The sequence below is a fragment of the Labrus mixtus genome, chromosome 18 (genome assembly GCF_963584025.1).
Source record: "Labrus mixtus chromosome 18, fLabMix1.1, whole genome shotgun sequence".
Classification (NCBI taxonomy): Eukaryota; Metazoa; Chordata; class Actinopteri; order Labriformes; family Labridae; genus Labrus; species Labrus mixtus.
The window spans coordinates 5,835,790-5,862,898 of NC_083629.1; the positions used below are offsets into that span (position 1 = coordinate 5,835,790).

The 27,109-nt window shown below is 41.4% G+C and overlaps 2 protein-coding genes and 1 long non-coding RNA gene across 3 annotated transcripts in view; 1 reads left to right on the forward strand and 2 right to left on the reverse strand.

Moving 5' to 3' along the window:
• The first annotated feature begins 117 nt into the window (after window positions 1-117).
• On the forward strand, window positions 118-4,556 carry commd8 (COMM domain containing 8). Its single transcript, XM_061062740.1, has 5 exons — window positions 118-240; window positions 1,622-1,777; window positions 1,993-2,148; window positions 2,819-2,974; window positions 4,293-4,556. The coding sequence occupies exons 1-5, from the start codon at window positions 196-198 to the stop codon at window positions 4,311-4,313; spliced, it is 534 nt and encodes a 177-aa protein (XP_060918723.1). The 5' UTR covers window positions 118-195; the 3' UTR covers window positions 4,314-4,556.
• A 2,939-nt stretch (window positions 4,557-7,495) lies between these two features.
• The window catches only part of LOC132993089 (uncharacterized), a 117,688-nt gene continuing 98,074 nt past the window's right edge, over window positions 7,496-27,109 (reverse strand). The window contains exon 2 of the long non-coding RNA XR_009676425.1: window positions 7,496-9,848. This is a non-coding gene — a long non-coding RNA (uncharacterized LOC132993089). The remainder of the gene's footprint in view (window positions 9,849-27,109) is intronic.
• gabrb1 (gamma-aminobutyric acid type A receptor subunit beta1) overlaps window positions 7,496-27,109 on the reverse strand; it is a 52,553-nt gene continuing 32,939 nt past the window's right edge. The window contains exons 5-9 of the mRNA XM_061062737.1: window positions 19,973-20,055; window positions 16,704-16,847; window positions 15,259-15,411; window positions 14,728-14,981; window positions 7,496-11,702 (exon numbers count right to left, since the gene is read on the reverse strand). Of these exons, the coding sequence (XP_060918720.1) occupies window positions 11,361-11,702; window positions 14,728-14,981; window positions 15,259-15,411; window positions 16,704-16,847; window positions 19,973-20,055 (976 nt within the window). The 3' untranslated portion in view covers window positions 7,496-11,360. The remainder of the gene's footprint in view (window positions 11,703-14,727; window positions 14,982-15,258; window positions 15,412-16,703; window positions 16,848-19,972; window positions 20,056-27,109) is intronic.

Consider the following 27,109-nt stretch of genomic DNA (forward strand, 5'->3'; position numbering starts at 1 on the left):
TGTTACATCCGGGCATCCTCCTGAACCACCACAAACACTTAGTAACGGGTATTACGTCCGTGTAGTAACGTAAACCGGTTCACGGTGAGAAGTCATTTGATACGACGAAGACATTTTTTCCAGATCATATGAACGCAGCTTAGTCCACCACGTGACCGACGTCAGCTGATCATCAGGCGGAAGTAAAAAGAAAACATGGTGGATTCGTTGAGCAGGTTAGCTGCAGCAGATTGTCTTGCAGTAAGTACAGAGGGTAACATTTTGAAACAATGCGAGTCAATTCGTTTTTTTTTAAACGATGTGGTGACAGTTTGTCGAATATGAAAATGATTAACGTAAACTATTAAAGATTTAACAGATAGTTCCCATACGGACAGCCATTCATTCAAAAGTTTACCCTTTTTATCAAATGCTATTTTTTTTTTTTACCGTCCTTTGTTTTGTCATTGTTTTACTGACCGTGTGGGGGTATCAAATCTTAGTTTTCGAAATGTGTTTTAAAATTCAGCCACGCTACTGTACGTAAACTAGGCTACAGGTGTTCTGGTTTAAATAGTGACCGTGTTAACTGGTGACATTCAGTCTAATGCGTCTGTGGTTCTCAGTTACAGCTGATATTGAAGACAGAAAATGTCCTAACGAGAGCCTCTCTTTGTATTCTTTTATTTATTATGATGTTTAAAATACCTTTCGGGTATGTCTTTAATGAGAAATTAAACAAAGATAAATTGTTTAGGACACTCTCCTTCAACATCTGTTGCTACTACTAGGGCGAAATCAGAGGGTCTTAATGTCATTTGAGCAGAATTTAATTATCTCAAAAACTATACAGTAAAATCTGCTGAAAATTATCAGGACCACAGCCAGGGACATGAGGAATAAGAATCCATTGAAAGTTTCTTGTCACCTGTCACAGATTAAAAAAAAAATAATAATAATAATTAAAAAAAAAAATAAAAAATATGACTCAAATATCAAAGCGTCTTATTGCAATTTGAACAGACTTTACCTTTAATTATCTCAAAAATTATCAATAAAATTTGCTGAAAATTCTCAGGGCCACAGCCAGGGACATGAGGAATAAGAATCCATTGAAAGTTTTAAAAAAAAATCAAATATGACTCAAATATCAAAGCATCTTATTGCAATTTGAGTAGACTTTACCTTTAATTATCTCAACAACAATACAGTAAAATCTGCTGGAAATTCTCAGGGCCAAAGTGAGGGACATGAGGACCAATAATCTATTGAAAGTTTCTTGTCCTTACATTGTGTTTTTATTCTGTCAGCCGTTATTATTGATGGTATCTTTTGCTGAAATATATGGCCGCATTCATTCTTTTTCTCTGTACCGTAGAGCCCCGGTCTAGACACGCATCATTTTTGAAGCGGCGGCTGGCCTGACCGGGGTTTTTTCAAAAGACGGCTCACTTGACCGCAGTAGCCAGTGAGAGGAGAAATAGGAAACTGGTGGCTCTATGGATGAAACCTAGAACTTTATTTTAACACAACAAACTATATCGATATAAGGAATATTGTCTTACTTGAAAATATATCGATATATCTTAAAAAAACAATTCCTACCAATTCTCAATTCCTCAAAATATCGTCCTCTGTGTAGCTGTGTCACAAGGTGGTGGATGGACTCTGCGGTCGGGAGCCTCCATGCCGGAAAGACTACGGCGCCACCTGGAGCCTGGAGGAGTGGCTGGACCTCCTCAACTCCCTCACGGCCTTCTTTCGAGTGGCTGTGGGGAACAACAGCTCGGATGACGAGGTGAGACATCGACAACACATCTGGTTGTTGACACGTGCATCTCTACAATAACTTCATATATCACGGATCAGTCTGTGCTAGGGTTGTCATGATACCTAAAAGGAAAGACATTTTGAAAAACCTTTGTCCATGGGAAGGAATGACTTACTTCTAAATTCATCTGGTTGTGAAGGTCAGCTGCAGTGAGTGTCTCTCTTCTCGCTCTCTGTGTACAGGTGATGGGCGGGCTGTCAGGTATGAGCAGCAGCAGCCACGCAGACGCCGTTCTCAGTGTGCTGAGAGCCCGACGGGAGGAGATCCGGCGTGCGCTGCTGGACAGAACCAACTCCATCTCCTCTGCTACTCTGAAGGACTTTGACTGGCAGCTTAAGGTGATGTGAAGTTTTAGTTTTTCACTGTTTGCTCCAAAGTGTTTCTGAGGTAGACGTCATCATTGGATTGGATAAATCTATTTCAAAGTTCAATCACACGCACCAATCACAGCTCATTCTCACATCAAGGCGGTCCATTTCAACACAACCTCCGTCTCACTGATCTCTGCTACATCAGTTGCTGTACATTCTTCATCTGCTGGCAAAGCTCTGCCTCCAGCACCCTCAGCTGCCTCCTTTCTGAGTCAAGCCTTTGGTTCCCCCTTGTGGTGGGGTTTAGCACTGCGCTCACTGGAAACCTGTGGCATTCTGCTCAGCTAACCCAGGGAGCACCCTTTGATCAGAGCCTTCCACATCTAGCAAAACTGAATCTCCATTTAGCATTCATGCCGAGTCAGTGTGTTCCTGACTGAATGTAGTTTTGTTTGATTTCTCTTACATGTTCATTGATGGAAACATGCTTTAAATGATCTTGTCATCTCTTGGTCAAAAACCTGCCTTCATCATTTGGTTGGCAAAGTTTTTGGATCATTTTTGGCGACACTGCGACTGCAGCCTGAGGAAGACATCACGGTGTCAGAGTGAGTCAGTCCTGTGTGTACTGTGTGTTCCCGCTGTGTCTAAGTGAACTCGTTGTGTTACCTCCACCCGTCTTTATGTCCCTCCGCAGTTAGCTCTGTCCAGCGATAAGATCTCGTCTCTGCACACTCCTCTGCTCAGCCTCAGTCTGGATGTGAGAGAGAGCACCGGCCTGCGCTCCGTCACCATGGAGATGAACAGAGACGAGTTGAACACTCTCATCAGTTCACTAGAGGCTGCTAATAAGGTGAGGCTGCGTTTAATGTTAATGTGGGATATGAAGCACAGACAGAAATAACGAGTAATGCAACACTCCTTACATTTCAATGTTTAACTCAAGACAAACTTTGATGATGCTACACGGGGCAAAATTCGTTTTAGTTGCCCTCTTGGAGCTCTCCTGGTTAAATAAAAACAATGCAGTTTATTAGACTGTCACATTTCGGCTTGTGGCCTTCATCAGGGTCAATAGATAAAACTCAAAATCCTTATTTATTTATTTAATATGTGATAAGGGTCTATAATAAATGGTAAGATGGTGGAAATGTTACTGAAATTATTGATAAGGTGGCAGAGAAGCTAAAAACTAAAGTAGATGAAGCTCTGTCATCTTTATTTTCATCACTGATGGAGAACAGACACTAGGTGGCGTCATTGTTCCAGTGTGAGGAGTCTGATGAAGCCATTCAGAACGTGTGATCCTATTAGCTTCAAGTCAAACATCCTGACTGTCAGGATGCATTTCAGTCATTTTCATTCTGTCTGTGTTCCTGCTTTAAAGAAATCAAACGTCACATTTACGTACACACAGACATCTCTGTCTTCAGAGAGAGACAAACATGTCGTCTGCTTTGAGCTTTACTTTGATTTATTGACTAAAAGAAAACTCTAGAAAAACTCTATCGTGTCCCTTTAAATCTGAAACAAGTCTTTTTTTCTGCCACTTGGGGGCAGAACTTCAGGACATGTACAGTATGTGGGACTGTTTTTCATTATGTGACCATGTGTCCATTTTGTGTGATGTTCTGTAGACTGAGCTTTGAGGCTTCTTGTAGTTCTACATTAGTTTCATGTCTTTTATAAGTACCAGCTTTAGGACCTCTTGTGCTAATTCTGACAGGTTTACATGGATGCTGTTTGCAGATGTGTTGATAAATGTGCACTGTCCTAATTCAATTCAAACATAACACGTGTCACATACAGTCAACTTACAGAGTATCTTCATAAATCTCATCATTATTGTGCAAACATTCAGAAACAGGAGATCACCATTGGCAGAGTTTAGAATTTTATGTGACTTTATTTTTGACATTTTAAGGAAATTATTGGTTTAAAAAAAGTCTGAAATGAAAGGGAAATGTGTCAATTAAATATGTGTATTGGGAAAAAATGTCTTAAAATTGAAAAGAATCCTTAAAATGTATTATAAATGATGTATTTGAAATGTAATCTCTGAGTGATTCAGTACTGGAATAATGACACAGGCCTTTAGACTTTAAACAATCTGCAAAATAATTAGCCAGTCAGAGGAGATGCTGATTATGAAATGTTGATGTGTCTTTCAGGCGGTGCTGCAGCTGAAATGATGGACAGATTTGTGGACCACTGATCCCATTTAAAGCCGTCGTTCACAAGAAGTAAAAGACCAGAAAGTTAGAGACACGCTCTCCTGTGATTCACATGGCAGATTTAAAATGACTGTTTGCAGGAGTGTTGATGAGTCTCTGTCCTTAAACTTGAGTTCAACTCGAGCGACTGAACACTTTTATCTTTTTGTGATGTGGTCTTGTATCATGAATATGTCAAAAAATAAAGAGTATTTGCTGTTAGATTCTGTTGTAATTACTTGACGGCCCCTGACTTTCCTGTTCACACAGCTGGAGACCATCCCTGTCGTATGGAAGTGTGTGTGTGTCGGGGGTGGGGGCTCAGGGTGCAGGACATGATGTAAGAAGCAATAGAATCCGACGCTATGATGACAGTTTCATTATATTAAAGCTTCATGTAATCAGATGTTTTCAGTGTATCAATGAATGAGTGGCAAAAACACAACATTTTGGTAACTGACCGGTCGCATCCTTTAAACATCATCACCCCTGCCCAAATTTTCCTGAATATAACCTTTTTTCGAGGCGGGGGGGGGGTTCCTTTATTAGATAAGACAGTGGATAGAGTAGGGTGGGTAGTGACATACAGGAAAGTAGCAACAGGCCGGTCTCGAGCCCAGGCTGCTCTCTTGGAGGACTAAAGCCTCCGTACATTGGGTGTGACTTAACTACTAGGCCACCTGCACCCTTTACCTGCTAGTTTCACACATCCAACCTGGACCCCTCTCGTCTCATGCCCTCTCACCTGGTGCCATAAAGCCGTGCCCCCTGTAGCTTTGTGAGCTTCTTATTTTCAAAATAAAAGCTCTCAGGCTCCAGGATGGTGATCTTCAGAGTAAAATCCCGGCAGATTGTTAATACCCGCCTACAAAGGTTGACGTTAATGTCATCGCATGTTTCCTTCAATAAACAATATACATTAACCCCATGGACTCTTCGAGAAACCATAATCGTACTACAAACTACAGTCATGATGGCTCAACTAACTCACACAAGACTCTCCATGTTAACAGATGGGACAAGGGTCAAACTGTTAAATCCAAATACAGGTCAAATCATTTTCTTCTCAAACATGTTTTGTTCTTTTCATGGTGTTTGAAGTCCATGTGTTCTTTTTTCTGAGAACTTTAGTTTAAATTAGTTATCTGATGCTGTAAAAAGGATTTTAACACCATGACTGACAGCTCTAGAGGAGGAGTGGTGACGGGGGGAAAAGTAACAAAAACTAACACGAGTCACTGAACTTTCCATACCTGTCGTTATCTGTTTCAAACCGACACAACGATCTGTGCTGATGTCGACTGAACCCATCTGAGGGATCTTTTCTCCTAGAAGAAGGGCTGGGACCTAAATACCATGGCTTCACCATCTCTACGGAGACAGACTCTGGCCGTCACATGACATCAGCGCCCATTGCAGGGGGGGTCTGATGTCCATAGGTGAGGGCGGAGAGGCGTTGCCCATCATACAGCCACTTTTGGAGGTTTTGGAGGCAAAGGCAGCCATAAAAATAGATAGAGGTGCAAAATAAGTGAATGTAAGAGTTTAAGAATCAGAAAGGTCACAGTGCACTCTGGGTGAGTCCAGGTGTGACGTCTGTGTCCGGGCTGAAGCCTTCCTGTCGATTAGACAGCCGGCTGTATGATTAATAATGAGAACAAGCACAACTGCCGACAGACACGGTGGAGCTTAATGTGCTAATGGCATCAGTCTTCACTCCAGAGCTTCACATTAATCATGAGAATGAGCACTGCTGCTGTCAGCTGCACACATGCTAACTGGACTAATGGCTTCTCTTCCAGCCGGCACAGTTTCTCTGCTGACCTTCAGTCTCTGCAAAGACAACGGCCCTTCAGGTCTGCAGTGTTCAGCGGGAAATGAAACATGATGAGTCAGTGCCGGCCTGAATCAAAGCTGTTGTTGGTCAAGTTTTTGGAAAGCTTGGTGCATCTTTCTTCTCTCATACATGAGACCTAGTAAACCTTATTGCTTAAAGGAAATGCACCATATTCAGTCAGTGGATTTTTTTTTTTTTGGCTCTGCCGATCCCCAATTTCTACCTTCAAAGGCAGCACAGAGGAGGGATCACTTGTCCCCCATTACACTTCTGCAACAGTCATATTAAAGGCGAAACATCACAGGGACCTAAATATCAAGCCTTGAAAGGGCAGTGTGAATAAAGTTTATGAAGCTGCATCTGTGGTCCCTGGGCTCAGTCAATTCCTTAGAACATGTTGTCTAACCTATAGTCCAAACGCGCCGCAAAGATCCCATAATGCATTGCACGACTCTCCATAGAAAATGAATAGAAAAGCGTTGAGACGATATCCGTCGTCAGAACCAGTGGAGCTGTACCGTTAGACAGAAACAGCCCCCCTCCCCCATGCAGTGAAAAATAACTCTAGGATGTTTTTAGTGTCTGCAGTTTGATGTCCTCACTTTACCGACACTGCACTGAAACAAACAGTCAAGTTTTCAATCATCCTCAACTTCAGTTTTGAAATGGGTCTGGACTTTATCAGAGGTAGGTAGTAATATTGTTTGCTGTTAACACACATTGTTGAAATCCCCACGCTACAGAGGATGTGCCACCCAATCACCGTGCAAATGGTGTAGTGAGACATTTGGAGTCAGGGCCTAGCCGGGTTGAGACAAACCTTACTATGCAGTGGAGTAAATGTTGAAAACCTTACTATGCAGTGGAGTAAATGTTGAAAACCTTACTATGCAGTGGAGTAAATGTTGAAAACCTTACTATGCAGTGGAGTAAATGTTGACCCAATACTGTCAACAAATACAAGATCTTTGCATTAATTGAATTCATCAATACATTTTAATGTTTGGCTTTAGACAGACTTAAAGAATTGGCAGCTCCTTGGCCATATCGTGCACTGAAACAACCTTAATTAGGCCTTTTTAATGATTTATAAATGATTAAAGTCCCCTTAATAGCAGATACCATTAGCACTATCAGACTGATTCAAATCTAAATTTAGCCTGTTCTAACAAATCCCATATTTGATCCTATCTCTATATCATATCTGTATCACCCGGCCTGCAACTCGACCCAATTCTCAGCGTGTTTATCAGTTTTTCAGTGTTTCATAAAACAATAACATACAAACACATTTTCCACTGATAAATCAGAAAAGAGAGACTCGTTAGTGTTGTCGGTAGAGCTGTCAGCAATTTTATTTAAACTCTAAATTCTTTGACGTCTCTATAAGTTGACACAAAGAATTTATATTTTGTGTTTCCTCCCTTTCACACACATCCATAGGCTCCCACACACACTCTCTCTCTTTCCCACACACACACACACACACTCTCTCTCTCTCCCACACACACACACACACACTCTCTCTCTCCCATACACACACTCTCTCTCGCTCCCTCTCTCTCTCCCACACACACACTCTCTCTCTCGCTCCCTCTCTCTCTCCCACACACACATACTCTCTCTCTCTCTCTCTCTCTCTCTCTCCCACACACACACACACACTCTCTCTCTCTCTCTCTCTCTCTCACACACACACTCACACTCTCACACACATTCATACAACCAGTCCTGCACAGTGTCTTATGTTGGCCTGTAAGCAAGCAGAAAGACACACACATGCAAACACACCCACACCCCATTCCACTTGAGAGCACATATAGAGCATGAGAGAAAAAATTGTACAGTAATTTTACACAATACGAGTCCAGCACACGTCCTCCCCCCCTTTACAGCCGCTGGGCAAACTGGGTTTTCAGGGCTTCCATTAGCTCACCCGTCCACAGAATTCATGTGTCCATCTGCTCCGGGTCCTTTGTTGTGAAGAAAGCCGACTTGTTTTTGTTGTTTTGTCCGCTGCTTCCGCTCTCTGCTCCAGAAACAGCATCACTTACATCACGGAGACCTTGCAGGAGATTATTTTTCAGCATTGAATTTTCGAAAGATTGTCATCATAATGCTGGAATGTCTTACTACAATCTACGCTTAGATAATGGTACTGTACTGTAGAGCCTCAGAAAAGATCTTTAAGAGTCCACGTCTGTCTCTGGTTCTCCTTAATCCTAAAAAAAGTACAAGATGACCTGTTGTTCAATTCTACTCGCTAGATAGAAGTTAAGTTTAACCCTGTGAAAATATTGAGAATCTTGGTAAAGGCACAATATTCAGCCATGAGGAGAGAGGACAATGCTACTTTTCTATGTCCTGTAGAAGCCTATTGTTTTCCTGTTTAGTTTTTAAGCCCTGATAAGACAAGCAGTTCACTTTATCCATCAAGTTGTTTGTATAGGTTTGTCCAAAAGGGGGGAATCTTTGAGAAATCTGTAGTTTCCCTTTATGTCTTTTTATTTTCCCTGTCTTGTAGTTTTGGCGACATTTCCTGTCAGATAAATTACTTCATATAAAACGGGGACATTTGTGAAGACAGTTTTTAAAGGTCACATATTATCCTCCTTTTAAACTAGTTAAAATAACTCTCAGAGCTCCCCAAAACATGTCTGTGAAGTTTGTTGTTCTAAGTCCACTCTGATCCTGTATTTGATCATGCCTATAAACCCCTCTATTTCAGCCCTGCTCAGAACAGGCTGTTTCTGTGTCTGTACCTTTAAATATGTAAATGAGCTGTGTCTGACCATGCCCCCTGTCTGGAAGGACTTGGGTGGCTTTCTCGCTCTATGCCCTATTGTTTATGGTGAGAAGGCAGACTCAGAGGGCAGAACAAACACCTAGCTGTGGGAGTGTCACCCACCTGGGGGAGGGGTTACTGCCCTTTGTGATGTCACAAAGGGAAAATCTCCAAACGGCCTGTTTGAGCACACATTTTCTGAACAGTGGAGCAGGCAAAAGATGGAGAGGATAGACTTTTCTCATAATTGGGGGGTTTGTAGACAGACTAGAGACACATATTAATGTTAGAGAAACATTGTGAAGTGTATTTTGCATAATACATGACCTTTAAAGGACAAGTTTCAAAAGTTTAACTCATATCTGGTTTTGCACAATTAATGTTCCGACTTTTCTGACATAAAAGTTATTATCTCTACTTCTATATCCCAAGTAATCATGCAACAATTGGGCTCTGTCTGCAAGAAATATCAGGTTAACTGTTCTAGGCATTCAATATGTGGGAACTTGTGTGATAATGTAGAATAGACTAACAGAGTGTTGTTGTGGTCACCATCTAACAACTCAAATGTTTTACCCAGGAATCCACGTAATCTCAAAATTCCTTTTGACAGAGGACTGGTTGTGCTATGCATATCAATGTTGCTGGTTTTTTTGCATCCTTGAGACTAGTTTGAACTCTAAATTTCAACTTAGGTTCTACAACTGGCCCTCAGCCCCTGATTACCAAGGAAATCCACGGAAAAGGAAGAGTGACAACATCCTTGTTCTAATTCTTTAGCTGTGCCCAGGGACGTGTCTAGAAGGGTGAGCCAGGGGTGGCATTGCCCCCCCCCCCCCCCCCCCCCGAAATCTGATTGGCCACCCTAGGTGCCACCAAAAAAAATCCTAAACTATCATTGGCTATTTGCCTTGTTTGTTAACACTACGATTATTGCTTTTTTTTGTTTTCTTGACATTTACATGTAGCATATTTTATGCTCTATAAATTGTAAATAAAGATGCTGCATATCAATTTTATAAGACAGGTGCATAACACTGTATTGTAATGAACTAACAAGCAATATTTTTCAGTACTGAAACATTGCCAATCAATTTATCTATTTAAGTTGGACAAAGTGTAGGAGTTTGAAATCAGGATTTTGATCAGTTTAAATTGTGACTTTGAACATTTTTGTTTTTAAGTCCATAAAGAAGTAGGCCAATATGTTACGACTCTTGGGTTACATAAAAGTAGATTAGATTAGTGGCGTTAGTCCTTAAGGCCACCCCTGCATAAGTCTGTGCCCCAGTTGGGCCCCCCTAGTCAGACAAGCCTGGACACGCCCCTGGCTATATAACAAATAAAGGTGAGATAAAGCTCTGTGCAAGGGGAAGAATAATTTCAAGTTCTGGACAAAACTGTTCATTATAGTAGCCTGTTACACCCGGAGTTTCAACCCCAGCAGCGTGTTTTATCAGGGCTTAAATTTGTGGATGTGAGTCTGAACATGTGGTGACATCATTGGTCATTCTTTACCTGATTTATTTTAAATCATTTTTTAATTAACAGTGTACATTGTCACAGATGTTGTGAAATACCACAGGTACAAATTTGACTACTTGAGTGGAGTTCCGATTAACACTGGCCCTGTTCTGACCTTAAATGCAATGACTGTTTAAAAGCATACCGTATAATGAATATAATACAGAGGGGCCCAGGGAGCCATGCAAAGCTTCTCTTTTCTTTTTGAAGGAAAAGAAAGAAAACTGAGTTTGTATAACAGTGCAAAAGGATTTCAGCACAATGATACATACCGACGCTTAAAGCAAAGAAGGACTTCTTCATTACGATGGAACTGAACCGTACGGCTTTTGCTTATTGGCTGAATGAGCTCTAATCTCAAGATCTTGTAAAAAAATGTTTTATTATTATTAGTTATCTTCTTGTTCTGTACTGGGCTTCATTTTCTTTTCTTTTTTGTATTACCTATAAGCAAATAAAATGTGTGTTTTCATTCACATGCAAAAAGTGAGATAACAGAAGGTAAAGATAAAGAAACAGACCATATCAAAGATCATTGCCGGTTATGTTGGAGTCACCAAAGTCTGTTTGGCAAGTTTGGACATAGCTGTGAACCTTTACTGTGTCTTAAAATCCTTATAATATTTTATCTATATCTATTCTGTGTGGATAAGTACAGCAAAAGTGATTTTTAATAAATTATACCTCTGTATGTATTATATATATATTATATATATTCAATTGTATTTACATTGAAAAGATATCCAGTTCTACTCATTCCAAAACCGGATTTATACAAATGGAGTGAATGCTCCTCTATAGTCATCCCTGTACAAGACCTAGGTAGCTTTAAAACCCACAATGAGCAGCAGTGCTGCCATACAGGCTTTCTTTCCCCTCTCTAGTGGACGTAGTAAAGCCAGTAGACGAGGTTGAAGAAGGTGAAAGCGATAGGAAAGACGACACGGGACCACTTGTCTATGGCGTTGACATCCGTGAGGTCCGGGATCTTGACTTTTAGCTGCGAGGCCCTCCTTCGCAACCGGCCCTTCTTGTGGCCCATCGGCCGGTCGATGGCCGGTCGTCCGTACAGGTCTCGACTGGTCATGGGCTTGCGATACTGTATGCTGGCGCTGTCGTAGGAGAACATGGTGGCCCGGGGGTCGTTGAGAGCGCCCATCATTTCTGCTCCGCTCATGTCACTGGTTAGGTTGGTCAGTAGGATGTTACCATGAGCATCAACCTGAGGAAGGAGGTTATCACACATTATTCAATTGTTTTTTTAAGTTTCTTTAAATAGACATAAAAGTTTAAGCTTGTGTACCAACAACCGGGTAATAAAGACCCACTATCCATTTAGGTAAAACATCAGCACATCTTCTTAAAACACTTTCCCTTACTAAGCTTTGAAAGAAGCATAATGTGTTTTCTTAGTCCCACAACATCCTAAAAGTCAGATTAAGACTCCTCTAGACTAAAATGAAATGCCTTTGGAATTAGATTTTTTATCCCAACAAGGTTTACCTGGTTATATGAAGGCTGCATTAATTGAAATAAATAAAAGTGAACAGTGATGTTTTTCAAAGTTGGTTGAGCAGCAGGGTTATGTGGATATGTTTCAGTTGGGGCATGGGCGATATCCTTGGGGAAACAGAATATTTTGGTCCTCTAAATGGCCATGCCTTCACATCTTTTTCAGCAAAATCATAATCAGCGTTTGATGCCAAGTCGTTAGCTTTCCCTGTGGCCCCTTGCCTCTTGAATTACTGTCAGCCCTTACCCTGCTGTGTGTTAATGAGAGGTTATCTAGGTCATCTGACACAGATCCAGCCTCCTGCAGCAGTGGCGTAAATCTTCTCTAAAGTTATACATCATTGTTGGGGAGGTTTGTTGCTAACTTTACTTTTCACAGCTTTTCTTTGCTGCGTCCTACTAAGCCCAGGGGTTGATTAGGCGCTCTGCCCGGATTGTAGCTCAGGCCAGCCGGTAGCATTGCAAATCACAGGCCTCTGGGCTCTGGCTATCACTCCTCCCATCTCCCAGGGAAATGATTTATTCTTAGGCTTAGCAACCCGAGAGCCAGGGAGAGGACTACTACATGCAGATGTATTGCCAGACAGACATCCCTTCTGTTTCATAGTAATCTTGTGGGTGTATAAGCCATGTTTTAGCACCTTCTTCTTCACTATTTTATATCATCTGTAGAGTAGGATTATTCCACAAAGTCCACTCAACATCGTTTTAAAGAGTGTGTTGGTTTCCAGCACATACAACTTTCAATCACAGACAAAAAGAAGAGCTTGTTCTGGTTTGGAGTCCAGGACTTTCGTAGGACTTTATAGGTGTATAGGACATTTCTAGGTGTTAAAATGTATATGGTGATAGCCCTACAGTAAATATTTGTATAGGCTAAATCTCCAAGTATCTTGACACTCTGTCAATAACCTTTAGGGAGGATAAGGGATGGGTTGTAATTTTCAATTTTGGAATAATCATTAACTTAGAGGACATTTTTGGGCCGGCAGTAGCTCAGTCTGTAGGGACTGGGGTTGGGAAACGGAGGGCACTCTGGTTTAAGTCCCAATGCAGACCATAATGTGGAAGTTGGTCTGGTAGCTGCAGGTGCCAGGTCACTTCCTGAGTACTGCTGAGTTGCCCTTGAGCAAGGCACCGAACCCCCAACCGCTCAGGCGTGCTCCCTGCGTATAGCAGCCTCACTCTCAATCAATCAATCTGTATTTGTAAAGCGGCAATTCATAACAAATGTTATCTCGAGACACTTCACAAAAGACCTTACTCTTTGTTATATAAAGACCCAACATTAAGCCATCATGAGCCCAGCACTAACTTTTAGCAAAGTTACAGTGGCAAGAAAAAACATCCTTTTAAGAGGCAGAAATCTCGGGGAAATCCAGACTCATTATGAAACAGCCATGTAACAAAACTGCGTCAGGCTTGAAAAATGGGACAGGGCGAGATGGGATAAGATGCAGAACGAAGGATAGGATAGAATTGTTCGCCGTATATTAGCTCTGAAATCTTATAAACCAAACATACATGAACACTTCACAAACAGTGTTACTTTAACATGACGGCAAATGTAAGTAAAACACCATTTTTCCGTGAAGAAGATGAGATGTTGACCAGCTAAAAATAGATCTTTGATGACGACTGGTCTGTTTTGTTTTCGTTAACGAGACCAGATGGGACGAAAATGTTAGTGGTGGGCTGTTGGACATTAAAAATACATGATATTTCTCCCACTGTGCGTCCGATCTGTCCGTCAACCTAAAAGCAGGAGAGGGTAGAAGTGTGTGTGTGTGTGTGCTGCCATTATATTGTTTTTCCTGTGTTTTAAGGTTTTTTATGCGTTTATAAGATGAGAAAAACAGCCAATACAACCTGCCAGCGTTTTGATACCTGTGATTGACTGATTGAATAAGTTAGAAGAGAGAAAACACTTTGACTAAAAGCAATGACTAAATGACTTGTTATTGTCTGAAACTGGAATACATGTGTTTTTGTCTTTGATTAAACTAGACTGAAACTATAAAGGGTCCTAAAATGTGACTAAAACTTTGAAGCATTTTTGTCTAAACTACCAGCCTGTCCTGACAGCACGCGACTCAACAAAATCAGCCTGAAGCTTTTGCTTCCTATTGGAGTGTTGTAACTGCCAGCGAGCGACGCAGCGAGCGACGCAGCGAGCGACGCAGCGAGCGACGCAGCGAGCGACGCAGCGAGCGACGCAGCGAGCGAGTCACACCGTTTTAACCCCAAAGCCCCGTTTCCATTTTTCTCTCTGACGCTTGCATAGACGGGCAGAGAAAGAGGAAGTAGGGGGCTCTACACGTCACTAACACTCAGTTTTCTCCCTCAACAGAGCTTGTTAGCTGGTTGTACAGAGGGGACATAACGATGCATAAATAGTATCCTCATCCATGATTGAAAGGTTGTGCTTTGACTTGTGTCAACAACACCAGAGAAAATAATTTTTTTGGCTCACCGCGAGCCATTTATTGACGAGCCAATGAGTTGTGATTTGAGTCAACAGCTCTGAAAAACAAAGCACCAGATGTTATAATGTTTGAAAGGGGAACTGAAATTCACAGAGAAAATAATTATATATTTAAATGCAGTGTGGACAGCCAGCGTGCGATTATGCGCGACGCGATACATAACGCTGGCGTGCTGTTAGGATAGTCTGTAAGACTTAGGCTATAATAGCTGCCGAAGTTTTCAAAGTGTTCACAAAGGCTCTGTCCCACCTGCACTTTGTTGCTCTCCAGTCGGCTCTTATTCTCGTTGTTGGTCTTGGCAGCTTTCTCCGCCACCTTCTTCTGCAGGTGCGGACCTCGCCCAAAAAAGATGTAGTTGACGAAGGCGTACTCCAACAACGCCAGAAAGACGAAGACAAAGCAACCCATCAGGTAAATGTCAATGGCCTTGACATAGGGGATCTTGGGTAGAGTCTCCCTAAGGTGGGTATTGATGGTGGTCATGGTCAGCACCGTGGTTATACCTGCAGACAAGTAGACGAGGATCGTTCTTCACTAATATGGTGGCAAATCATAACTACAACAACATGCTGTACTCAGCAGTAACAATAATTCCTGTAAAATATCTCTCATTGCAATCCACATAAAGGTTTTGTAATATTTTAGTCTATAAGTCGGACCAAACCCCCCGACCAAAGAAAGACATCATGGCCATAAAGAGTCATGGTATAAAACACCATGACCAAATTCCATACCACAAGACACGATTTCCAATCTGTAAAGAATGAAAACGTCACTGACCCAAGGCGACTCTGGCAGCCGAGGCATCATAATTGATCCAGAAGGAGACCCAGGACAGGATGGTGATCAGGGTGGAGGGCATGTAGGTTTGCAGGATGAAATATCCGATGTTCCTCTTCAGCTTAAAGCTCAGAGACAGACGAGGGTAAGAACCTGTGAAAGACACAGTATGGGATTATGCAAGTTGACGAGACATAGCTAGAAGCAGGCTATTTTTAGAAACTGAATTTAAACAGGAAGCTGTCTTTAGAGGTACATTAACACTGGGTAACTGGTTGATATAACCTGAGTTTGTGTTCTCTAAAGATGCCAACATGAAGGTCAAAAAAACTTAATCAGGGCCACCTCAGAGCCTTTCAAAAAGGATTTTGAAAGTTCATTTTAGCAGTTCAAAGTCCACAACAACTATAATAAATGTTACATAATGTTTACCTTGTGTATTTGTTCCACTAAAACTGTGTTGAATCCAGAGTAAATATTCAAAACAGCTGAGTCATGCAGTGACTTAAAACTATCAAACAGATTGAGGCATCATGGACCAGTGAGGGCCTTGTGTCCGCTGACAACTTACTTTGCCATGGCGACACCTTTTTTCCAAACAAATCTAATGCAGTTAAACATTTTCAGTGCTCAGCGTCCTAAGAACAAAAATGCCCTCGGTGTCAGCTGTTATTGTTGCAGCTCTCACAGTACAGAAAAAAGTTCAACTTTTGCAGCACGGTTGGCGATTGACTGTCATTTCTATCATATTGTGTTTGTCTCTGACGCTCTCCAAAACAAGAAGAGGTTTATGTTGTTTTGGACCCGAATCGTTTCAAAGAGGAGGCTTCACTGCACAACAAAGTCTCCTGGGATACAAAGCGTCATAGACCAAACTTGCAGTGCTACTTTTAAGAGCTTTTCTCCCTCATTGGATCATAATCCTGCATTTAAAGAAAAGGCTGGTAACTGAAGTTTAAGTTGAGGGCTGGTTTGATTGAAAAGACTCAAGTGATCAGTGGAGGTGAACAGCGTGACTCTCATACAAACCTGTAACGGTCTGTGGGTCTGTACTTTACAACTATTAATGTTACCATATAGGCTGAGAACTCAACTACCCTACTGGCTGCTAAGCAAGATTGTAAACTCCACATGGTACTAGAAAGAGCTGCACAGCTGCACAGAAAGTGAACTTTGCTGAAAGCGAAGAAATCATCAAGCAGACAGTTTAAAACTTTTTTTCCTCTGGGAGGTCAAAAAACAGACTGCCAGTACCACTCATATTCTGGATGTCTGTACGCAGAGAGAGTCAGCAGCAGAGTGGTGAATCTGATATGTGTCATCCATGAAACTTTAATTGCATCAATTTAATATTCGCTGTGCTTTGTACATTATTGTGTGTTCTTTTCTTAACTTAAAATGTTCAGGTCAAACGGTGAGAATGGATACTGGTATGACTGTGTTACCGGTAGCAAATACAGCTTTCTTGGAGAGGGTCTGGTAGTCTATAATGGAGAACTGAGGCAGTTCTATGTTCTCCACCCCGGTGACCGAGCCAGCGGTAGACCCTCCCTGCCAGTAGAACTCGATGTCATCAGTGGTGTAGCCGTCTGAAGGAGGCAGAGGAAGACAACATGTTAAAATCTCCACAGAAACACAAGGACAAAAACATCTGGCATCAGGGCAAAAATTAACTGTGTATGAACAGGATCAACATCTGGAACAGACCATTCAGGGCGCTTTCAGAGCTGCTGGGTTGAATTTGGTGTTTTCACTCTGTACAGAACGATGAATGACGTAAAGGCACTCTGGTCTTACCAAAATATCTGGTTAACTTTTCACAGTTGCTCTTGAAATTAATTCATTGGCTTTCCGACTACAAACAAAATGAAATCATAATCTAATAAATCCTAATGTTACACATGTGGCTAAAGGATTTTACAGCTAACAGTGACAGTTATCCAATGTGCATGCCAAACTCCTTCCCTTAACTTTGTCGCAGTCCCAGAATTAAAAAACCAGTCCAGAGTCTGGAACATCATCCACTCTTCAAAGGAAATGTCGCACTTTGTTCCAGAAGAGGAACCAAAGAGACAAGAAATCTTTGTTACACCATCAGTGAGAGACGGCAGAAAGTAGGCCTCTCATTTCTCTGTTCAACTGCTGCTTCCAGCTTCCCACAGGCTCAACTGGAACAACAATAAAGCCCTCCTTTAACTTTTTCTGGCAGGTCTCTGGGCTATGTCTAAAGCCTGGACCTGAGCGGAACAGGCCCCGCTGCCCTTGTCAGTAATTAGACCAATTTAATTAGGCCAGCTCGTCTCTGGCCTCAGATTCTGCATCTTATCTGAACGCAGCTGCAGGATTTCAGGGAATTAGCTGCTGCTCATTACTGGAAGGGCTTCATTACGGTTTTGCCCTCTGTTTTTTTCTTTTTCTTATCCAATTAATATATTTTATATTACAGATAATTTTAAAACAAGACAGTTTACTTTAAGCCGAGAGTCTAAATCATTAGATCAAGGTGCAGTTTATATGCATAAACGTATTCTATAATTAATTATTCATTGTATTAATACTTAACTGATGAATGCAACATGAAAAAAATGCAACATTAGCATCATTTAAACCCTGTTCATGTCATATCCCTCTCTTTATTAGTGTCTGACATTTTAACTTTAACAAGAGTCTTCTGACTACTCAAAGCTCTCTACACTGCAGGTCACACCTACACATTCACACACTGATGGTAGAGGCTGCTGAGTGAAGTGACCATCAGAAGTAACTAATCCATTCATACACTTTCACACACCGCAGACTAAGCGGCGGGAACAACTTGGGGTTAAGTGACCTTCCAATGACACATCGGCCATTTAGCTGCAAGAGCTGAGTATCGAACCCTCGACCTTCTGGTTAGGAGACGACCGACTCTACCAACTAAGCCGTTATATCCATTTTAACGCAGTTTGCTGCTGCACCGAATCCGGCACAGTTCTTCGAAGTACAATACTTAAAACTAGACTTTTAGAGTTCCAAATAAGTTAATATCTGAATAGTACTAGAAACAAAAATAAAAAATCTGAATGTAAGGGTAAAAGCATGCATCAACTATTTCAATGTTCAAATTAGCTCAATAAGTAGTGAAAAAATTAAATATAAAATGGTCTGCCTGGAATAATGTATTGTGATTCCCACTTGAAAGAACTTTCACCTTGAAAAATATTTTAATTACAGCCAGTAATAATTTCTTGATACGCTTAAAAGAAACGCTGATTCAATAGAAAACGTATCTACCAATAGTCATCCTGATACTTAGTCAGGTATGACAGTATTCAAGATGTTTCAGGGGCTTGCATTAACAAGCGTCAAACTAGATCCAGTTCACCCCTCAGTGGCCTCTTAAGGACAATATTGGGTTAGTTTAAAATTGTTTATAGACTCTGAATCGAGAAATAGGACACATGTACCTTGAATTGTTCCTTTTTTCCGCATACAATTGGACCATCAAAAAGGCATATTAATGCTATATATCCCAAAGTGCCAGGGATGCCATCTTACTGACAATTATTTAATTTTCTTTGCATTTGGAATGGTCCAATTTTCTGACCCGATTTCTCTCTTTCTTAGTAAAGAAATTAGTATGAGAAAGATTTGATGTCTGTTCAGCACCAGCATCTTCTCATAACGTGAACATTTGCCCTGAGGGACGGTAGACGAGGATATTTACTGGTCTGTCTCAGATAGCCTGCAGCAGCTGAGAGAGGCCGAGGCAGCGGCTGCACATGTGCAATGCATCCTGGTACATGTAGGCACTGCTGGCACGATTCTGCAAAAATAATCTCAAGATGCAAAATGAGGATGTTAGAATTTCCTAAATGGCTTCAGAAAATGTCGACATTTTCACCTAATAGAATTGTTAGTGTATTATAAAAACTGTGTTATCCAGATGTCCGACCATGACTAGTAGACTGTCACACAGTCACCTTAAACTGAGCTCTGAGAGTTTCTATGCATTTATTATGTGTAGAACTTTAACTATGCATGTGGGTAGTATCCATTATTTAAGTGAACCACTCCAGCCAGGTCTGATTGAACAAGACATGCCAGTTAGCATTAGCTGACGTAAAGTGCAGCCTGACCTCGGTGACCAAAGAGTCTTTAGGAGGGAAGCACATAACCCGAGGCAGTGTGTGGACCAGAACAAGAGGTGGAGAGATTCAAAAGAGCTGCATTTAAAGCTGATTAAAGTTAAATGTGTTTTTTATGAGCTCTGGTATGGCTGAGAAGTCTGAGAACTGAGGCTACAGCTGTCCAAGTGTTTCACCGACAGCAGTCAGCAGGAGATGGCAAAGTTTAATATGAACATCAACATTTCAGCGTATTAATGGACCAAGGTCTATTATGATGATGATGCAAAACCAACCTATTTCTCTTTTGGGGATAAAAGACCTGAAATGTTTGGTTTTGTACAATGTGGGAAAGTCAGAGTCAAGGCTATGTTATCACACCAAAAAATATTAAATTAACACAGGATATTTTTTTTAGAGATCTCCTTGATGGAGGATTTCAGTTAGATCCAAAACAAGCACCAGTGATTTACTTGTTTCACTTGGTGCATACATACTGAACCAATCTGAAGGTGTGAGACCCTTTTAGAGTATTTGTACAAACTTTGCTATGTGGCTTTTATCGCTAATTCACTCACAAACACAAAGACAAACTCAGTACCACTCACAGCTCTCTATTTCCAGGGTGCAGTTCTGCTCGTCCAGCGGGTATCTGCGCAGGTCCATCATGCAGGCGGCTGTTGTTGTGATCCTGAAAGAAACAAAAGAGAGTATTGTCAAATACTCAGACACCTCAAACACATTCTCATCCCAGGTCGCGTCTTTCATTTCTGCTCAGACATGATTAAGGTCAATAAATGCATCATGGGGTGGGCTGGAACCATGAGTGATTACTTTTGATTTCTCTTGGGTCTTGAACCCTTGTCTCCTGGGTGAAGATCCTGCATTGTCAGCAGGGGTATATGAGATCAAGAAATTGAGATCTGGAGAAAGAAAATACTCGTGGTTACAAAATACGTATGTGAATTTTTTTCCGCTTGGGGATCTTGCAATTTGGAAATGATCTTATTTTTGTCTCCCCCTCTAACTGTTCCCCTGTACTCAATGCTGTTTATATTTTAGCTAACTTGTCAACCAAACCCAGACAGAGCAAAGGTGAAGCTGAAGTGTTCCTACATGGTCGGATATCGAAGTCTAGGGCTGCTGACTCAGCTGCTGCATTTGGTAACTTGAAAGTAAGAATAGGTTATATCTATCCATCTCTAAAGCACTATTACCTTACATAACTCAACTCCCAGCTAAGCTCATTGTTAATATGCACAAATTGAAAATTCAGTTCCCTCCGTAACAGATCCAGCATTCATGTTACAAAAGAGCAAAGCATTTATTTTTTCTGATGCCTGAGAAAACTCACTTTATTAAAGAATGAACAATATGTTCCAGCCCTCACACAGCAGACGTCCTACCTACTCAGCCTTCAGTCACACAAATCCTTTTACATCTAGCCTGGAACTGAACTATCTGTTTCTTTCCCATAATTGCCTCTGCACTGCTGGAGTCATGACTGCAGCTCGCCTCCCTTTGAAAGGCCTCGTGTTTAATCTTAATTACAACTATGAGTAATTAAGAATTAACACTAAAATCCAGGCAAGTGGGCAAAACTCATGTCCTCCCCCTTTGAAGTCTTACATCTGAGGGAGGAGACACTTTGGTCTGGAAATTTAGCACGAGAATTATTGATTGAGTCGTTTGGTTTCAGTCACAGTTCTTGGCCTGAGTGAGAGAATCTGGTCCTTCAGTTCGTCCTGCTACAGAAGTGCGCTCTGCTTACAGGCTGGTACAGATGTTTATTGGTTTGTTTTACAGTCAAAGGGTCAGCAATGGAAATCATTTGTTTAGCACAGCAAATACAGTTAAATCTTGTGCCAGAAAATCATGTAAACTATCCAGGCATGCAACATTTATATGATGTAATCCCAAATATAAATATTATAGGGGTTATAGGAGAGCAGTTTTTCTATCTGACTTGCAGTTAAAATCATTTAAACTGTAAATCTGGCAGCATTGGAAACAATCACTGTGCACCTCATATACTCTTTCAGGGCGCACTCACACTTGGCCCAGTTGTCCTGTAACGTGCTTAAGCATGATTGTCCCCCCTCCCCATTCCCCCGCTGACCTGCACTCACACTGCTCCAGGACTAACCGGGCCTGAGCACGGTTACCTCTTGTACATAACGTCATAATACAACACATGAATGGTGTACTTACGTAATTATGAAGCGTGCTGTTTAAAAGACAGACAGACCCGAAAATAAAAATAAATTAAAGGAACTGTAGTCGAGTCCACATCCATACAGAGAACATGACAGCTACTTTACTGAATTTGTGGCTTATTGTGAGTCATGTTGAGTCAATCCCGGATTGTCATCCACAATCCGGGATATCTCCATAAAGAAGGATGTCCTCGTTGTGTACCCGTGCTTGTGCTCGTGCATGAACTGTACCGTGCCAAAGCACACGTCTTCCAAGCGTGCCAGGGCCAAGGAAGTGTACTGTGCTTGAGCACAGATCGGAGCACTCACACTAGTCAAACAAACTTGACTTTAGGGGTAAAGCATGCTTAGGCACGGTACAGATTGCCTAGTGTGAGACCTCAGATACTGGTAGTGCTTTAACACCTGCAGAAACTCCTGAAAAGCTCCTAAAGGTTTCGGGGTGAGCTGTATGTGTGAATGCAAACAGGCAACTTTTTTTTTCTCTCAGAGTTCATCCGGAGTTTCTCCTGCTAGCCTCCTAGTATTTCTTTCTGCAGAAAGTCAGAGTGAGTTGATGTGAGAACGCAGCAGGATATAATCAGGAGCGAGTGCGAGTTCGTGGGGATGTTTATTCCCTGCGATCGGTGCATGTCCCTAAATCGTAAGCAGGTGAACGGTACGGTGTCCGCAAACATTATTTAATGGCTACATTGGCTCCAGTCTGTTCTTCTTTGCTCTTTTGTGTATGTTCTGATTAAGTATGAAAACTGTAAAGAGGCAAGGCAACAACAAGATAGCACCCATGACGTCAGATTTCAGACCCTTTCACTCCCTCAGCTGTGCCATTACTTTTTAAAAGCTTTGTGAATGTTTGCTCTGTTGTGTCCTCTTGCTTATATAAACTCTTTCTGGTCGCAGCCTTCTCTGCTTCTGTCTGTCCTTTCTTGCCCTGTTTTTAGAAGGGCGAGCAATTACAAGTAACCGCGGCAGTGGTCTTTTGAGCTGAGCTTTCTGTGCTACGCCCACGCTCTCCCTAAATGTTATGGCGTTAACGTTTTTAAACAAATAGCCCTCTTTATGAACTTTGCAAACACTATAATTCACGGCAACCACTTTGGTTGATGTAGTTTTTATTGGGTTTAGAGATGAAAGCTGCCACCAGATCAGCCAATGGAAAATTGCAGTATTGCAGTAGCCGGGTTTCAACCTGTAGAGGGCAGTTGCTATCAGTGTTGGGAATAACGCATTACTAAGTTACTCGTCACTGTAACGCCACTACTATTTGCAGGTAACTAGTAATGTACGAAGTTACTTTCCAATTCAAATACACCAAAACGATTAAAGAAACATTAAACGCATTTGTATCTCATTACTTTACGTGAAATATGCAACAACAACATAAGATTGAGGTTAATTGACATCGATTCAGTGGGTGAGGTTACTCTGACATTGTAAATTGGTTTTCCTAGAATATTCAATATATCTGCAGTACAGTATTCATAAGGAGTTAGTTCCGGTGCTAAATGTGACTATTTGACTTCCTATCATGGTTTTGCAGAGCTCATTGGTGCAGAAATTAACATAATTTTTTATTTTTTTTTATCGTAACTTAATATGATGTGAAATAAGTGCATGTAAGCAAACCTTTTCTGGCAAAGGGATGACAAGTGTGACTTTGAAAGCCAATAAAAACCCCACTAATGCTCCTCCTGGATCTTCCTTTTTTCCACTCTGCGGAGAGTGTGTGTCCAGCTGTTCTCACATCTTCAGTGTCAGGACGTAAAAAGCCCCTCAGGACATGAATATTCATTATTTTCTTACCTTCTTGAATATTCTGGGGGCTGTCCATGCACGTCTAAGACACGCTGAACGCATTAGGGAGCACTGGATGAATTATAAAATAGGTGCAGAGCGAGTGGACAGTCAGTAAAAATAGAGAGTGTCAGCTCTGTGACCTGTCAGGAGAGACTGCAGGATGCTGCAGCTCTCCCACTCTGGAACAGCTATCATTAGGTCTTCAATGGACCAACCGTGTTTTCTTGTTTGAATCTTATAAAAATGGAGTCCGACTCAAAGACACAGTCACGCATATACCTAAAAAAAGATCAAAAAAGAGCCACAAATTGCTTTCTACTCTTCAGTTTCTCTTTTATTTTATGTGTGATAAAAATGGAAACCATCACAGCCGACTCTGGAGATGAAGCGTTTTAAATTTTCATTCAGTTTATCAAATAACGCATGATGAATTTGCTCTGGCGTCTATAAAGATTTTAAGGCCATCAGATTGGTCAAGAAGATCCAGATTGGCCGGTCATTTCTTGAGCCAAACTTCACAGGACTTGATGGTGATTCGTCCTGTCAGAGTTCTGTTGGAGGCACATGCTCTATATGATTTATTTATGACTACAGTAAGATTGCAACTTACATTTTAGCTTCTATTAGAGCTCTGAGAAGTTATGAATGCGCCATATCACCCCATCCAGTGGTCAAAATGTATCGTTTAGCAAAGACAACATGTCCTGCATTCAGGCATACAAAATGTAGGGTTTGGTGTGGGGATTGCAATTGGAGATCTCTTATTTGTCTGTTGAAACAGACATGTGGAACATTGTCGATGATTTCACGGCCCATGGTGGGCCAAATCCTCAATTACCTTCTTCTTTTACATGCATAGTGAAGTCGAACTGCAGCTCGATTAGGCCGATTTGCTCCCGCTGCTTTGGCGGCGGTGTATGAATGGGATTAGTTACTTCTGATGGATGATACTGCATAGCGATCACTACCATCAGTGTGTGGTAGGTGTGACATGCAGTGTAAAAGCGCTTTGAGTAGTCGGTGACAGAAGTATGTCCGACTCCTCCACAGTGGCGATATGCCCCCTTTCGGCAAATTAGGATACAATTGGATCTTCTAACCATTCACCTATTACATCACCTCACACCACAGGAAAATTAGACAGGATATTCTTTAGAACAAAAAATCAGGACTTTGCTTATGACCAGGGTCTTTATTTACTCCCACTGCAGGAGGTACCAGGCCTTTATATGAAGCGGGCTTGTATAAGGAGGCAGGCCTTTATATAACCAATATCCTTTGCCCGTGGGGAAAATGAACATGTGAGAGTCTGCCCATTCTTGATGAAAATCTCTTTCTATGCTGCCTTCTTTTCTAATTGTAGAGCAGCACATGATGTCTACTTCTCTCTGACTCACTTAGCTTCTCACATTGTGTTTCTGAGATTTGCTGTCTGCTGACTCCTCCGGGTGTTTCTGTTCACTTGTAATGCCTGGTCTGAGTAAAGCCTTTGATTGGCTGAGTGGTATCACGTGTGACGATCGCTACAGTAAGGGCAAGAAAACAACGGCGTTTAAAATAGACTCTTAAAAAGCATGAAAACTTGAATTAATATGCTCATGTTCACCCTTGATAACACCGGTTTGAAAAAGGAGGCCGGCCCTTGTTTGTTTGTGCGGGCCAAGCCCTCAGATGTAATAGGAGGCTCAGCTCCTAATTGACTAACGTTATAGCCTATTTGAGGATTTACATTATTTGTTGTCATGTGTGGGGTCTCTCACATGAAGAATAGACCTTTTAGTTTGGGCCAGACTTTAAAATGAAAAGGGCCATGTCTTCATAAATGTCAGTTATAGATAGTGATAACATACACATTTAGATTTGCAGTGCTATAAAATATGTAAAAACCTGTATCTTACAAAAATGTTATTGTATTCATACTCTTGCATTGAAAATCAGTGTCAATGTGTGTGTGTAAATCTTCACAGCGATGTAGCACAACATTCTGGACTCTGCTTATGGACTCCTCCCCAACTCCATGGCTATTCACTCTCTTTGTGAGCCTCCCTCACATGAAGGCCCATATACTGAGCCATGACAAGCAGCTTTATAAACAGTGCTTCAGCACAGGCCCAGCGGCACAGACTAAACTTAGCTGCTCTGTCATCTTTTATCTTTTTTTGTTATTGAGGACAGCCGTCCTCCAGCAGCCACAGAAACAACAGGAAAACAGGTCTGCTGCGTCTGTGCTGTGCATTATAAACAAACAGACCATGTATGTGTTACACGTCTTTTAATGCCAAACCGAGACACTGAGCCACGAACATCCAAAATGTGTATGTGCCAGACAGCGGTGAGGTCATTTTGGCAAACCTAAATATAGCTTTGTGTCAGCAGGGAACACACTGGATGAATAATTGTGGGAACCTTCAGGGGCTAATGATTCTGCAGTGTGCTTCTGTGGAAGAAGAATCTTTCCAGCTCCCTCATAAACTCTGAGAAAAGAAGCTGAAAGCTTAAAAAATATATCAGGGCTGAGGAAACAGAAAGAAATAAAGAAAGTTATGCTGATTTTACCCCATTCACCTTTTTTTTTTTTTAATCCAATGATATATTGAGTGGCAGCAGTTATTGTATCCGCTGCAAACCTGAGAGCAGATCACTCATGTTAGATGAAGACATCAGACTGACAGGACCTATGAAGTGTAAGGGTTTTTTAGACCAAAAGGAAAGCTATTTTTAGAAGGGAGCGATTACATTTAAAGTCAAAAAGAAGTGGAAAGGTGATTTATTTATGTCCATCTGAGAACTCTTAGCATTGATCTGACCCAATAGTCATCAGACTGGGTTCTAGGGCTTGCAATACCAAACATGATTTATTAGTAATTTGGGATAACTTGAGAGTTAACTCTGGGTTTTCAGGGCTACAGAGGTGGTTCACTTCTTTCCAGGGTAAAACACCATGGTAATGTATACTGGACACCTAGCTTGCCCCAGAGCCGATAATGTTTGGGATAAGATATCGACATATATGAAACTAAGTGAGCTGATCATGAGAAACACCTTGTATATGTCTGATTTGTCATGTGATCGTGAAAAATATTATTAATACTTTATAGCAGACTACTTTTGTACTTATGAGATATACAACAAAGTGTACTTACCCCTTTCAGTTTTGTTTTCATACGCATTTAATAAGCCCCATACTATTCTGTTTGGTCCACTTGCTTTTGTATCCATCCTCCAGTGGCTGTTTGAGGGACTGCAGTTTTGGCACTTCTACATCGGCCTATTTTTCAGTTGCAGAGGTTGCCTTGACCCGAGTCTTTTCATGAATATTTCTCAGCAGAAAATCATTTTGAACACTGACAATAACTAGTAATGACAAGGACTGACATGATAATAGAATAGTGCAGAAAGAAATCTGCTACGTCATGAGTTATACGACGCCGATGGATACCCGACTATCAAACTGACAATAATGCCATAAAAAGGACTGACAGTTTTCTGCCCGCTTTTTGCATTTTCATCACTTTAATGTTTTCTTTCAATCTGGAAACGGCCTCGTCTGTGGAATGAAAATCCAAGGGCAGTATTGAAAAGGGAAGAAAGAATAAGAGGAGGGGGGAGTCAAATAAGCAAGATGGAACAAGGAAAACCTGAAGGAGAGAAAGGAGAGACAGAAAGGCAGCTGTTTTGTGTGTGCACCAAGCTTTGCCTTTCTGGAAACAAAAAAAGTGTGACAGATGTGAT